At 34.4% G+C, this 15,866-nt stretch overlaps 1 protein-coding gene across 1 annotated transcript in view; it reads left to right on the top strand.

The window, feature by feature from the left end:
• ELP4 (elongator acetyltransferase complex subunit 4) overlaps window positions 1–15,866 on the top strand; it is a 157,587-nt gene that overhangs the window by 49,656 nt on the left and 92,065 nt on the right. Inside the window, exons 6-7 of the mRNA XM_049820977.1 lie at window positions 146–230; window positions 5,590–5,778. Of these exons, the coding sequence (XP_049676934.1) occupies window positions 146–230; window positions 5,590–5,778 (274 nt within the window). The remainder of the gene's footprint in view (window positions 1–145; window positions 231–5,589; window positions 5,779–15,866) is intronic.

Below are 15,866 nucleotides of genomic sequence, written 5' to 3'. Positions count from 1 at the left end.
AAGTTTGAGCTTTTTCTTTTATGACACTTTTTTCTATATGACACTTGCAGACTGAAAGCTGCATCTGCTTATTTTTAATACAGCTGTTAGAGACATATAGGAGAGTATTAAAATGTGTTACTAAACTATTTCTTCTTACCAACAGTAATATGAACAGTGCATACTCAAGGCTGCTTCAGTCCATTCAGAGGATCATTTACCAGGAAGGGTTTGATGGCTCTGATCCCCAGGTACTGAATACCCTCATACTCTTCTATAATCCTCTAACTAACGTTGTTTTCTGAATTTTCAAGGGTGGCACAAGGGGGCCTTGGACAAAGTAACAAGGAACAAGCTGTTTCTAAGCATTGCTAAAGTAAACAAGTGAAGTAAATAGAGAGTGTGGTTCATATTTTAATGTTCATTTGGAGTTTTTGCCTGTTACAGATATGCAGACCATATGAGAAAGAACTGTAAGCCAACATTAGTAAAATGCATGTTCCGTGCAATTAGCTAATAAATGGATTGCCAAATATAATGTAATTAAACAAAACATATTTTCGCCTGCAGTATTTTTTTCAAGCTATTGCTTTAGCAATTATGTGTTCAAAACTCTTGAGACTGAACATTTAATCTTAAACTTTCAGATTTTTTACATGTTGTTTTAACTGGAGTAGAGTGACTTTTTTAATGAATTAAATGGTGTGCATCTTTATGTAGTGAGCATTAAAACACAAGTAAAGAAATAAGATTGCTATTTCAACTTACAAATCAAAAAACCTTACCAGACATCTAAAGATCTCCGTACTCTTCCTAAATCATACTGTGGGTAATAAAAAATATTTTAAGCATAGCAGCATAGGCTGAAAGCCCTTTTCTAATCTGAGCAGTGCCCTATCTATTATTCTTTGCCATATTCAGTAATATGTGAGTCCTTTGGAGTTGATGGAAATAATAAATAGTATATATTAATGCTTAATTGATAGGTAATTATTTTTGTGCAATAGAAATGTTACTACAGTAGAAGTTAATTAGTATAGATGCTGGAGAGCCTCAAAGAATATAATACAAGACTGTGTAGTATTACCAGTTGAGTATCTTAGAAATCATTTTTGTTGGGAAGATAATGTTGGAATGGATGTTTTCATGACTAACAATATGTTTTAGAAACATTACCTGCACACAACACTTGTGTGTAAATTTAGGTTATTTGTGCTCAGTATTTAGTCTCTGCTGAGATTTATGGGGGAGTTTGCCTTCCCTTTGGTGGCAGCGCCAGTCTGGAGAAGTAAATTGGTCCCTGACAGGCACCTCTCCCCACTCGCTGTGGTAGCCATGGCAACAGACATGTCATCTTACCATACAGCACCATGTGCAGAGATGCTCCTCCCGCTCGGTGACAAGTCTTGTGGAAGCCCGAGAGCTTGCGGGCTGCAAAGAGCAGCGCCGAGTGAAACAAGCACCCTGCCAACCTTCAGCTAGCAAACAACCTCCTACTGAAGAGATTAGGCTGGTGTTTCTTATTTTTCTTTGTGTATTCCTTCCTGAACTTTTTTTTTACATGTAAAAGAAAATGAAGGTTGGTCAGAGCCAATATTTTGGGGTTCTTTGCTTGCAAGCAGGGAAAAATCAAACATCATGCATGGATAGTTATTTTCTGTACCTGTTGTTCATTGTTTCAAAATGTCATACTACTGTCAGTAAAGCAAAACCAGAACTTTAACTCAGATGAATTTAAAAGTATACATTTGCTAAATGACGTATTTACATTTCTGAGGTGAAGCTTTAAAAGTTAGAAAAAGAGTCCTTTTTCAGACCAGTTTATCCATCTAGAAAGCCATTAGCACTTGTGTAGTTGTTTCTGTTCCAAGGGAGATGATGCGTATGATTTCCTGGAGCAGTTTCTGTTACTTTAAGATTCCTCTTTTCACCATGCATCATCTTTCTTTGTATGCTCAAATTTGTACATTTAGAAGCAGTATATATTACACACTTGTAAAAATATGTCCAGATTTGAATGTAGTAACAGCCCAGAACACGCCTTGGATCTTTTTATCTTACAAATCTATGAGAAATTCACCTCTCTGCTACTCCATATCCCCTTCTATTTACTGAGCCTTCAGAAGTACTTTTTAAGTAGCCAGATATGAAGATTGTAGTAGAGTAAGGACCAGCCTGTATTCCTCTGGACTTGTGTCCTTTCCTGTATATAATAATAGTAATACAATCTTCTGAGAAGTTTGTGCATGTATGTTCTTCCCCTCCAAATAATCCTCTCCCCTTTGGGTGAGTCCTATTGGCAGTGGCTTTCATGAAGTTTGGAGAAAACTGCAAGGGCCAAAATGTAGCAGGGAGATGCTGAACTTTCAAGAGATTTACTTACTGACTTTAAGTAGATCCATTAATCACTGTCTGTGAATAACAGAAAGCTGATGCTGTTAATGCTTCATTTTTTGTACTGTGAAGTATAATCCTTCCAAAATTTCTAGACTATGGAGGCTTGTTGGATCTGGAGTCAAAAAGTTTAACCTGACTGGTAAAACTTTCAGATATTTTTAGCTGCTTTAACATCAATATGCCAATGATACTTAGACTTACTACTCCTTTTTACCATTTGAAGAGGAATCTGGAGAAAAGTGAGCAGAAAGCGACTCACCCCAGCTGACAGAGGTTTGACATGGTTAGGAAAATCAGTGAAAACTACCATTAGAGGCTTAGTAGACCTTTGATAAAGGTCAGGCATCTCTAGGACGTAGTATGGTTAATTAACATTAGTTTTATAGGACTATCTGCTGTTGACCATCATAGATTAATATTTCTTGACTGCCCTGCATGACTTTGTGGGCCTTAGGACAATAATTTCTGTTTGAGATATTAGGCTACAGAAAAGTTTGGCTGAAGTTCACCAAAGAAATTACCTCTTTGTTCACACCAACTGGAACATTTTTGCCAAGATCTATCCAGAAATTGAGGGTCTGAATGACCTACAACCTAGAAATACGAGCATCAGTTTTACATCCTTTCTAAAACCTCCTAGTAACTCTTTGCTGATGATCATTAAGTATAAATCCTTTATAAACAGAACATGGTTTTAAGTCGTACAGAATAGCACTTGTTTGTTTCAGAATATTTGGGGGGGGTCATGTTTGATAACAGCACTTCCATAGGCAACTATATTTCCTTAACATTTCTTTGGTATACTTTGGAGCTCAAGTTGGCTCACTTTCAGGGTAATAAAGTTGGGGAGGATTGGGCTTTTGTTTGCTTGGAGCTGGGTTTTTGCTGCCAAAGCAAACATTGTTACAAAAATTACAGGAAAAGGGTAAAAAATAAAAATCCAAACTTCCGAACTAGTGAGAGTATAAAAGATCTAGTGGTATATCTAAAAAAATGTTATCCTACTCTTTACTGCAAGCTTGATGTTATATAATATTAGACTTATGCTTTTCTTCTGTTTCAGTTATAGAATAAGCCATTCATCAGGGCCTTGTGGGCCTGACATAATTATTCTTGTAGAAATTCTGTTACTGGCCAAAATAAATACATCTGATATTATCTGGTGTTTTAATATCTTTATCTTTTACAACTCTTATGATTTAATGTTGTGAAACAAGCATCTGTCATCCTTTATCCAATAAGAAAACTGATACTCTGATACAGTTTTTTCTCTGTTTGTATGTTGTTCTTATGGGTGTTCTTCATAAGAAAAAAATATTTTTCCCATTAAAAAAGGTTCTGTAAGTTTTATGTATGTTTGCTCTGAAATTTTGAAATACCAGAACACTTTCTCTGCATGGCCAATATCCATTATATCTGGATAAAATTGTTTTCTTAAGTGTCTGATTTTGTATTATTGCTTAAACACACATCAAGAAGAATGTGAGTATGCACTTATTAGAAGTCACTAAAGAATATTAGACTAGCTTCTATTTTACCTATTCTTTTTAAAACTCTGAACATCTGAGCCTAACAAATATCATACATAGAAGTCAGATTGTGTTGTATTATCCTGTGCTATTATCCTGATGTTCATATGGTAGTGTAAAAAGTTAACTTTACAGAGGTAAAGCCTAAAAGGCTGCAAAACATATATCGCTTTCACAAAGCTTGTAAGTGAATTGGCAGATTAGCTCACAGTCTAAGCCATGAGAGTTGGATAAATGCAGAGCCATGTGGTAATAACTGTGTTTCACAACTCAGGCTCTGTCTACCCAATATGGAGAAGAAAGTCTTTATAAGAGTAGCCTCTTGTCTTGTCAAAACCTTTCCTCTGGATTTCCAGAGCAGCTGTGCAATGTTTTGTGCTTGATAGTTACTGTTCATTCCAGCTGGTGGAAATGAATATCTACAGTTTATCAAAGCACTTTGCTGTAATGAAAAGTACCTGGAAGCTTTTATTTATCTAAACCAGTGTTTTAGATATATATATGTACATATTAAAAAAAAAAAAAAAAAAAAAAAAAAAAAAGAAAGAAAAAGCTGGCCTTTAAGTATGAACCCTGAACTCTAGAAATGTATCTTCGATCACCTTGTACAGGAAGCCTTTCAACAAGGGTGCTTATTGTCTCTCTCTCAGCTGTTAATAGCAAATACACCTAAAATCCTTCTCAAAGATCACCAAGAAAGGTCACATCAAATAAGCAGAAATGAGATTTGTCATCATGAGACATGACATTTGACTTTACATAAACAAATTGCAACTCCGGCTTCATAATCTGCCCCTTCAGAAAAGGGGCTTTATCTTAGCCACTGCCTCTGTTGGATGCTTTTCTGCCAGCGTACTGCAGGACAGCAAACAGTCTTTAGGTAGGCAACACATGAGGCTGTTTAGCATTTTACATGTCAAAACAGCTTAGATTCTAGTAGCCAGTAGCTAACTAAAGCAGATCCAGAAACATTCATGTCAAGGACTTTCAGAAAGGTGTGGTCCTTAAGAGACAATCTACTGATGTCTCCATCAGCCTCCGTTTCTCCCTAGTTGTGGGTAAACCTTCCTTCATTAGTTGGGAGGAGTTGACAGGAGCGTAGATGATACTTAGCAACTTCTAAAAGAGTGAAAGGGCCATGCGTTGGTGAGGTAGGCCACCGACCTTGCTCATTTAGAAGTAGCAGAAAAAGTGAAACTGAAGCTAACAATCAGAATAGTCAGGTTATGAGAGTAACACAGTGGAAAGTTGAAAATAGAGGGAAATGTTGTGTTCGATTACTGTCAGACCCTTCCAGCAGACCAGTTTAGAGCTGGTCTTTTGCACATGTTTTAAGGCAGTGATGGTGGACATGAAAAATCATAGTATTGTTGGATTTTGTGTCAGAATAGACTTATATTTAGCTCGTTAAAAAATACAAATTAGTAGTTTTGGTATTTCCATGCTGTCTCTTACACTTGTACTTGCTTATCTGGCATAGCTTGATATCCAGTCAGTGAAAAAAATGCCCTTCCGTTTGTAATTTTTATGAGATCACCTGAGATTAAGCTATGATTACATAAACTATGTGATTATTATGGATATGAATTCTATCAATTGTATTTTTGAATACATTACATGACATTTTCCTCCCAATGTTTAAAAAATAGCAAGTGGCTTTTTTTTCTGGTTTTTTTTTCAACAGAAGAAACTAAAGAATATTTTGCGGATAGGAATTCAGAGTCTGGGTTCCATGTTGTGGGGTGATGACATTTGTAGCAGTGATACTCCTGAACATATTCATAGCCTTACAAAATTCCTGTATGTTCTCCGTGGCCTTCTCAGAAAATCTTTGTCAGCCTGCATCATCACAGTGCCTGCTCACCTTATCCAGGTAGGAATACTGTCTTTGCTATATTTCATAGCTGACACATCAGTTAGCAAAAATCTAAAGTTTGTGGTAAGAAAATGAATGCAATTTTGGACATTTTGAAAACATTTTTTTTCTCAAAGGGCAAAGATAAAACATAACTTCACTGTTAGTGTTTCTGTACTTTTGTGGGACAGTCGTGCTGCAAAATCTACAAAGACCTACGCATAAAACCATCTTAGATACAGTTTTGCCTTATATGGGTCTTAGTCTTTTTTGAAGCACTATCAAAATTTCAGAAACCGTAAAAAAGCATAGAGAATACTGCTAGTAATCTCTTTCTTAGGTGGTTTTTTTTTTTTTTTACAACGTCCCTACACACTTTTCCACTGCTATCGGAATGCTGTTTAGTTTCAATTCAAGACATTTCAGTCCACTGTCTTCATCTGTCATACTCATTATGATGATGTGTGATCTTGTTTTTAAAGCCAGGAATTGAAAGATACAGTTTTACACTTTAATTCTAATACCCCCTTGTACTGGGACCAGGAGCAAACTGGTTACTGTATCAGAGTAATTATCCCAGCTGCAATATCAGAAGCTGCTAACAGCACCTTTCTTGAGAGTATATGGAGACTTAAATGTGTCTTCTGGAAATGAACTATTTTAGCAAAAGGAAAAACATAGATAGTCTTTTTTTCTGCAAGTGGTAATGTAACTTACAAAAGCAAAATTATTATTCACAATGAACAAAGAACCTATAATTTTAGATATTAATTTGATTTGACTATAGTAAAAAAGTAGTGGATAAAACCTCATAGTATGCAAAATATTTTCACAGTAGATGAGTTTATCACTAGATAAATCCTATCTTAGGTAAGTACATGACTCTCACTTATGTATTGCATTTTGAAAAGGTGTTTGAATACCTGCAAGTTTTATTTATCTACATACCTGATGCACTTACTGCTTCAAAAATAAAGAAAGAAATTTAATTTTCTGGTTTTATCATTGCAGTCAAAAGTCTATGAATATCCCTCTTGCAGTGCAAGCCTCCATCTACTTACTTAGCTTTTTTTTAAATATTAGATGGCAGTTTGCCTTCAAAAAGATTGACAGTAAAATTTAATGCAACGAATAGAATTTGTGGATGTAAAACTAGCATCCTTCTTTTTACTCATTAGAATTACCTGTCCATAACTGGGACACACAATCAGTTTCATTGTATTCTTTTTTATATATTATGTCAATGAAAGGTACGATCATATTTTAGACAAGTCCAGAAAGGTCTCTAAGACACAAACTGAAGGACGAAGTTTTTTGTTTGTTGCAAGCTTATCTGGGAAGTTGATTTAGGTTTTGTGTTTATAAATTCCATATAAATCAGTTCCCATGGAGTTAGGTTTGAAATGATATCTCATTTTTTAAATAGCTGATTTTTTCATTTTAACAGGATTGTTTTACAGTAAGTGCTAGAATATTCTGAATAAAAAAGAAACATTATTTCCAGAATCTTTGCATAGCAGCCTTAAACAAATGAGAGCATTAATTTTTCTTTTGAATTGTTAAACTTCATGTATCCTTCTTTAAGCACTGAACTCTGGAGAAAACTGTCATTAGGAGGAGCAAAGCTGCTGAGGGTTCCTTATACCCCACATTACTCAGTTCCCAGAGCCCTGCTGTGTAGTTGTTCCACTCTCCAAGAAGCCTGTTAAAGAGCCCCTGAGAGCATGTGTACAGCCCTCCATGTTAATAGTTAATTGGTGAGGATGGCAAGATGAGAGGACAGCCGAACATGTGGTCTCTCAGGCTCAAGCCGTAGACAGACCTTTAGTTATAATAACAGCAGCTGCTCACATTCTCACAACCCAGCTACTCACCATTCTGTTGCTGAGGTTTCTTTCTGGATAAAAAAAGTAAAGAAAGTATCTTTTCTTTCCAAAAGAATAAGAGAGAGGGATTTTTTTTCCAAGTGCATTTCTGTATATGTATTTAATTTGATCAGAGTAAGTTCTAGCATATGCTTTCTCTGTTGAATCTTAAGGTCAGTACACTGAAGGCATAGAAAACGCGTGCTATTTTTCTGAAGATGTAGTAAATTCCACATTTATTCCCTGAACTACTGTTTCTGTATTTTCTATGTTATCTTTGGCCTCCCAACTATATTAATTAGGTGGTCTGCAAGTAAATTCTTCACATGAATAATTTCCATGAAGGTAAATATAAGCTCAAAATCACATTTTAATCAAGGTTTTGTCTGCGTAACATATGCAGAAAAATAGATTCATTTTGACCTGCTTTGTCTTGAAAAAATAGATTTTTAGTAATGATTCATACCATATCTTGTCTATATCAGCCCTCAGTACTAGTTGCTCCAGTGAAGAAGAAATAAAACTCACAACTGGTAGTACTGTTTTTCAACAGGGACGATGTCTTTCCAACCCAAACTGGTTACATTTTTTTATATGTAGTGTATGAATAAGGCATATATATGGAATGTGTATATATATATATATATATATATAATTTGAGATTGGTTTCTTTTATTTATTTTGCCAAATACTTTGCATGTTGTACTGTGACAGGGAGTTCCACAAATTAAATCTACCTGGTTTCTTTCTTTTTCAGAAAGTTTAATTTGGCTTTATTTCTAAGAAATTCTATCTTTGTTTTTGGCTGATGAGACAATAAGATGATGCTCCCTATTTTATCTTTTCTATATTCTGATAGTTTTGTATTTTTTTCTCATGCTGCCTCCTTAATCTTTTTTTAAACAGTCATTTTTAATTATATTTTACTTTGTTACAGTAACATAATACAATAAAGCTATTATTGTTTGTTCACTTTACCTACATTCTAATGTCTGCTTTGTCTCTTTGATGACTACTGAACATTAAACAGTGGATTTTTCTTGATGCTTTTCCCTCTGTGGTACACATCCACCAATGTGGCTCTTTCATTATTCCAGATATTCATTGTCTTGGATTTAATAACTTTGAATTGCATTTATCCAAAGATGATGCTCATTCACCCAGTTTGATGGGACACTGAATGTCTTCACAGTCTTCTGTAAGACTATATTTTTGTAAAAGACAAAAAATCTGGCTGTGTACAGTTTTTTCAGAATAATGTAAAGAAATTGTAGTCCACTAAAGAACACTAGATTCTTTGTGTTTTATTGATGAAACTTCTAGTGCAAACAGTGCATGAAGAAAAACGAAAATACTCTTTTCTCAAGCACAAAAATAGGAATACATTATTCTGGAAGAGGTTTTCAAGAAAATGACACTAAAAACTTATCCAATTATGAATTTTATTCAGATGATGTGTGACAAGTTTTACTTGATTGATATTTTCTACCGATTGAACATACTCTTATCTTACACTGTCTGTCAGGTAATAAATATTGAGATACTTATGAGTATGATTAAAATAGTTGATGGAAGGTTATTTTTCAAGTCTTTCTGCTGCTTCTTGAAAATGTATTGTGCCTATGAAATCAGATGGTGCATTTGAAAAGGGAAAATTACTTCCATTTTTAAAATCTAGCATTGATCAAGGAGGGCAGACTGAAGAGGAATTTCACTTGTTGTTACACTTTCCAAATTTAAGGAATATTATAAAAAATAGGAAGGACTGTTTTTCTGTATGTTGATAATCTGTGCATTTTAGTACCTAATTTGAAAAAAAAAAAAACACATTTTGTGCTACAGACTGTGACTTAAAGGACTTTAATATCACTATTTTATACTTGCAAAAGACCTAAATTAGAATTTAAAATCTTTTCCTATTGTATTTTCTTCTTTTTCTTTAATTACTAGAAATCACTGGTAAATCCAAAAACATCTTTCCCCCAAAATACTAAGTAGTGTTCATAATTCTGTTCCTGTTCTTCCCCATTTTGTATCACGTAAGTAATATTTTTTTGAGTAGGTTATTATTTTCACTGGGAGAAAGTGTAATACTTTTATTAAAGCCATCCTTTATTTTGAACTTGAAGGTCTATTACTGGTAAGGACTAACAACCGTATTAGTCAGCATGTACCAAGGGAAATTAATTGACTAATGAAAAGTTAGTATGAATAAGTCTTGTTACAGAACCTGTCCTCAGAGCCTGAAGTTCTCTTTAGCAAGGTATTCTCATTATTTCATCCAGTATGTTAAAAAATTAATTTCCTACAATATTAATGTTTTGATGCTTTGAATTCACTGAAGTGCATAAGTCCCTGTATGTAGTTCAGTGTAGAAAAATTCAGAAACAAACCTTTTCACATCCATAGCCTTTTGTGTTCACACTGAGTAATTTAGCAGCTAAACTCGAAGTCAAGCAATAGAGTGCTTTAGAATCCATTGCTAATATAGGATTATAAGATGTGAACTCCTATAGCTTGTGAATTTCTCACAGTTTGAAATCTTTATTCCTATGACAAGAGCTAAGAGTGATTGCCTGCCTTAGAACTCTAACTTCTGAGAGTTCACGAGTGTAAAATGCTGAATAACCTTCAAATAAATGTATTTGATGAGATAGCCGCTGCACACGAATTTGTATTGAGATCAAATGTCATGTAGTTTCTATATCATAGTTAAGCGAGCTTTCAAAATTCTCTGCAAAATAGAAACTGTGAAGATGAAATGGTTTTTATATTTGTCTATATTGGGGGTTTTTTTACTTGCTTTTTAATGTTGCATCTTGCTTTTTGTTGTATGTGAGAAACACAGTTTAACAGTCATACAAAAAAATATTGAGAGTCATGATTTTATGACAGGTATTCTTGGGTTATCCACGTAGTTTTCAGATATGAATATTCTGGTTTGGATATTCTAGACATTTATAAAAGCACCTTTCAAATTATGATCAAGTAGGAAGCTCAGAGAAGTATACAATTCAAAATTTAAATTGTGGGACAGTAAGTAATTTTGCTTTCAATTTCTATTATTATTGATAGTATTTGCTAATAAAGTTGCAGAAGAAATAGAAATATTTTGTTGTTTAATAAAATAAGTTTATGCTTGCCAACAGGCTGTATTCTAGCTCTGCCATTTCTGATTTGGTAACAACTACGCATTTCAAAAACAAATACAATATACATCTGAAGCATGTTCTTGTACCCACATGTTAATTGTCTTTTAAGTGACTTAACTATATAATGATGAACAGTCACGTTGTATGTTAAAATTGCATGCCTAAAACAGCCTTCTCATTTTAATAAATTTTACTTTTTAGGACACAATACACACATCCTTATCACCATTTCATCAACAGTCTTTTAATCAAAAAAATGACTTTTCCAAAATGAATATGTTAAACTTTAAAAGTTAATTAGTATATGCAACATTGCGATTTTATTTTACATTTTACATATATAATCTGAAAATACACCTATGAAAACTTTAAAAAATTAGGTGAGATTTAGAACTAAATCTTTCAACTGCAATATTAGACCTAAACAGTTAAATATCCCATCACAGTATGGAGATAGTCATCTGTTCAAGCATATGGAATCTTTTGGCTACTGGACTAAGTAGTTAATATAATGCCCAGTGTCCAGACATGGACACAACTGTTATGGAAGCAGAAGGGAAGAGGCTCATGTATTGAGCCCATTTGGACACTGATAAGTAAAGATTAGAAGAGTGACTTTAAATAATGCAGGACAAAGTAGTTATCCGCTTTAAGCAACTAATTCTCTTAGAAAATGGATGGTAGTATTGTTTTTCTGAAGCAAAACTATTTTTTTTACATGAGTAGATGTACAAGTTCTTGAAAAAAGTGCCCCGTGAATCTAGCATTAAATATGGGGTTTATCTGTTGTCTGTTATATTTCAGAACAAAGAACAATAATTTTGTGTAAAACTATTTTATATTTCAACTATTGCATATGTATTTCCCATCTTAAATGATTTTCAAATAACTGAATATTGAATTTCTGTGCATTGTTTGCTTAGAAACATTTTTATATGAACTTCTGGTGTTGTTTAAAAACCTTGAAATTTCAGAATCTAATTTTATGTCTTTTTGTTTAGACCTGCTCTATTAATTACAATATAATCATAATAAAAAGGAATACTGCATCTTTAATGATGTTTTTGTGCCTGTGTAGTTAAGCTTTAATGCTAGGGGGAAAAAAAAGATTAAATTAGCCTTGTAACCTCTTTCTCTTCCAGACTGATGATGGAAAATAAAAGCTCTTAGCCACAGAATGTAACACTTAGAATTAATATTTAATTAGACCAGCAAATTGTACACCGTGGCTGAAAGCTTCCAAAGAGTTGTTAGTGCCACAATTGACCTACAAGTTTAATAATAACTCACTTCTAGGAGCAAGTGCCAGTTCAGCATAGTGGAGCCACTGTAAGAAAGTCCTGTGAGATTAAAATCAGCAAACCAAATGGCAGGCGAGGATTCCTGGGATGGAGCCTTCTGGAAAGCTGGGAGCTGGAGTAGCTTTTCAGCCAGGATTCAGATGAGAACAGTGGGCAAAAAAAGCTGATCCCTCCTGTTCTGGGAGCTTCTGGTTGTAGGCCAAAATCCTAGAACAGATTTTTTCTAAATGTTCTTACTGCAGCTATTAATTTATATCACAAATCAAGTAATGAATAACTTATCTTCATCTTTTAATTAAGTTTTAATACAAACATTATCGCTGAATTCTCTGGTCATGCATTTTACTCCTGGAAGAAGGGCACTTTTTTGGTATGACGTGTAATTTAGTATGTTTGTGTTGCAGAATGTTTCATTTTATAGTATCTTATTGCTACATAAAAGGGCTCTTGTTATAGTAGGATATGAGCAGTTTATCATAATATTGTGAAATATGTAAATTAAATACAAAATGTGCATATATTGTAAAATAGAATATTGTGAAGGTTAAATAGCTTAATCTTGCTGTTCATTTTATGAACAATTAAAATATAAAGCCAGTAACTCTACCATTAGATAGCCATCTGAGCCTTAATTCTGTGGCAAATTATTCTAGTGAAATAGGGCACCATAAGTTCAAAATTGTGCAAACACACAGCAACAGACTGAGGAAGGAACATTCTGCATTATTTATTGGCTAGATCCTAAATAATTAAAGAAATGCCTACTCATTAGTTAAAAATTAAAGCAGGCGAGAACCTTGCCAGCAGAGGGAGCAGTCATGTCTTTCCTTAGGTTCCCATCGTTTCCAGCCTACCCATCATTTCCACCCTACCTCTTCTTATTGCCCAGCCAGTTTCCCATCTGGACCTGGCTTTGCCAGCCTGCTCCTGATGACAGCCTATAATTTTATACTGAATAAGGGATTAGTTTTTTAAATGATTTTATATTTCAGAATCTTGCCACTTGATTACCAACATCAGTTAGATGTTCCTTTTGATATTTGTGTACTGTTAATTGACATAGTAGTGGAGGATCTTTTTGGTTACCTGTGCATAAAATGCGATTCACTGTTTAAAGAATTAAAGTTGCAGCAAGAGTTAGCCTTTCTGAATTGGTAAGCAAACTGCAATGTTATTTTCTTCAGGCAAGATGGCAACAACAGGAACTCCTAAACCTTTTTCTTATAATGAGTAATTCCCAGTGGAGTCATAGTATTTTAGATGGTCTCAAATACATTAATTGCAGCAGTTTCGTTATGGCTTGTTTGTAATATGACTTTCATTCTGTCAGTCTACTTTTGCAACTGTATTTTATACTGCACTACGACCAACTTGTAGCATTGAATATTTTATGTGTTTAATTTTGTACACAATTCTGTTCAAATGGTCATTTCCTTTTTGTGATAATTAAAGACAAATAATAACATACAGTTTTCTATATATATGCTTTTATAACAATAAGACAGTCTCATTAATAAGGACCAGATAGAGTTCAGGGGAGACACTGGTTTCATCTCAGCCCAGATCTTGTACTAATTTCTTCCCAGCTCCTCACCTGTCATTGGAGAAAGGGCTCAATCAGGATTATTTCACCTATCCACTGCAGCAGGTAGATGCATCCCACAACCCTTCATAGGCACACGCAGCCTGTGCTTTCAGCTACTGAATGCTAAGGAAATAGTCAGAAGAGAAAAGCACTGAACAGGGATTCAGCTCAAAAAGAGTCACCCTTTAATACCCTGTACATCTGTCACCTCTTTCAGCCAGATAATAACAGGATTTTCAGCACCCAGCTTTCTGGGCTTTGGCTCCCACATCATCTTCTTGATACCACCAAATATTTTCTTGGTACCCCAAAGCCATAGATGCAGCTTCCTAAACCAAGCCTCAAATAGAGGGGGGTAGACAGGGCTTCAACGAAAGGCTGAGTTCGGTTCCCAGCTCACTGTTGACTGGCTTGTGACTTTGGACAACGCACATGACATCTTTGTGCTTGTTACATGACTTGTAAATGAGGAATGCAGCACTTGCCTGTCTTTTGTAAAGGACTTGGAGATCAACAGATGGACAGTTTGATTTAGACTACATAGTCTTTGTTCTCACTTTCGTTTTTGTAGGCCTCAGCAGCAACTGTTATTGACTTGCTTGTTTTATCTATATTGAGTCATCACTCATTTCACTGTTGGCCTTCGGGTCTTCCCTCCAATGGCAAAACAGACAGACTTTTTATTTTGTAGGGTGCCAAGGTTTGCTGGCATTAGATTTTTTTATAATTCAAGTAATGGACAAGTCCAGGCCATCCATCTTCAGTGAAGATCCAAAGATTTTTCCTTTAGTGTGTGATATTTAGTTCCTGGCTGATTATTTTTCCTGAAAATTTATCCAGAATTTTGTAATTGGATACTGTGTCGTTCGCCTTCATCTGATATATTTGATAAGAAGATTGCAGAGTTCCCATAGCAGTGATAGCTTTTTAGGCATAAGTTAAGGAAACCATGGCTCAAACATTTCGAGTTTTTAAGAAACAAAAATACTGGTTCCGACTAGTTTCACAGTTGAAAGACTCTTGAGTTTATGTAGACTATCATGAAAAACATTATTAAAAGCAACTTTAAGGGAACAACCAAAATCTGGAATTAATACATTGTGTAACATATTGGCCAACAGATGCTTTGTTACTCCCTTCCCATTTTTACGAGTACATTGCATCTAATTACCTGCTTGTGTCTTCGCTACGTGTCCTTTCTTTGCTTCTGTAACTTCTATAAAATTATTCGAAGATACTATTCATTGCTTGAAATTAGCTAATGTAATACGGTGTACGTATAAAGAAATCAACCAAAATTGATGTCTCTGTGATTTCAGCCATATGAACAGATATTTTTACTTAAGTTCTATTATAGTCAGTAAGGTTCTTCAAAGGTAAAAGAAGATGCCTAATCAGTCAGAATCCCTAAATTTGGATTTCTCATCACTGAAGGCATTGTAGTTTATAGAAAATCCTTGAAGTGTATTTCCAGGATATATGTCTTCCAGCAAAGACATCATGCTTGTATTCAGTTTCCTTGTGATATTGATACAGATTTCTACATACCAAAATTTGTTCATGTACTGTTGCTTATCTTATATTCCAGTGGTCTGAATGTACATTCATTTTAGAGCCAAAATTCAAAGTTCAGTTAGTAGATTCGGTGTGTGCAAGCACTGAGGACAGTGCTAATCAACTTGGAGTCAAAATAAGTATAGAATTTTATACTTTACAGTCTTTGTTAATTACTGATATGATGCTTTTTGGCAGAACAGTTATTAATCTTTTATTTTCAGGATTCGTGAATAATGAAAAAGTGGACAAACTGTATCTCTCTATAAAACTAGTACAAGGGCCTAATACCTACCTTCTTTTACCAAAATAGAGTGTATGGGTAATTCTGAGTAGTAATTATTAACAAATGGTGATAAATATTTAAGCCATGTTTCTTAACATGAATAATTTATCTTTTCACTTTAAAATCCTTTGGAGATTAAGTAATTATGACAAGTGGTAAATATTTGTATATTGTGAAGTCATTACCACATCATTGTGTGATAATCTCTAAGAAAATACCAGGAATTATTTCATCTATTGAATATCCAGACAGTGTTTCATTATAGTCCAATGTGGCTGCCTGTGTTGTAGTACTAAGCTTACTTTAGCTTTATGACAGAATGTAACAGAAACAAAAAATGGCACAACCGATTTTTTAGCTTTT

The sequence above is a fragment of the Accipiter gentilis genome, chromosome 17 (assembly GCF_929443795.1).
Source record: "Accipiter gentilis chromosome 17, bAccGen1.1, whole genome shotgun sequence".
NCBI lineage: Eukaryota > Metazoa > Chordata > Aves > Accipitriformes > Accipitridae > Astur > Astur gentilis.
The sequence above is the reverse complement of the archived record's forward strand: the minus strand, read 5'-3'. Positions and strand labels throughout refer to the sequence as shown.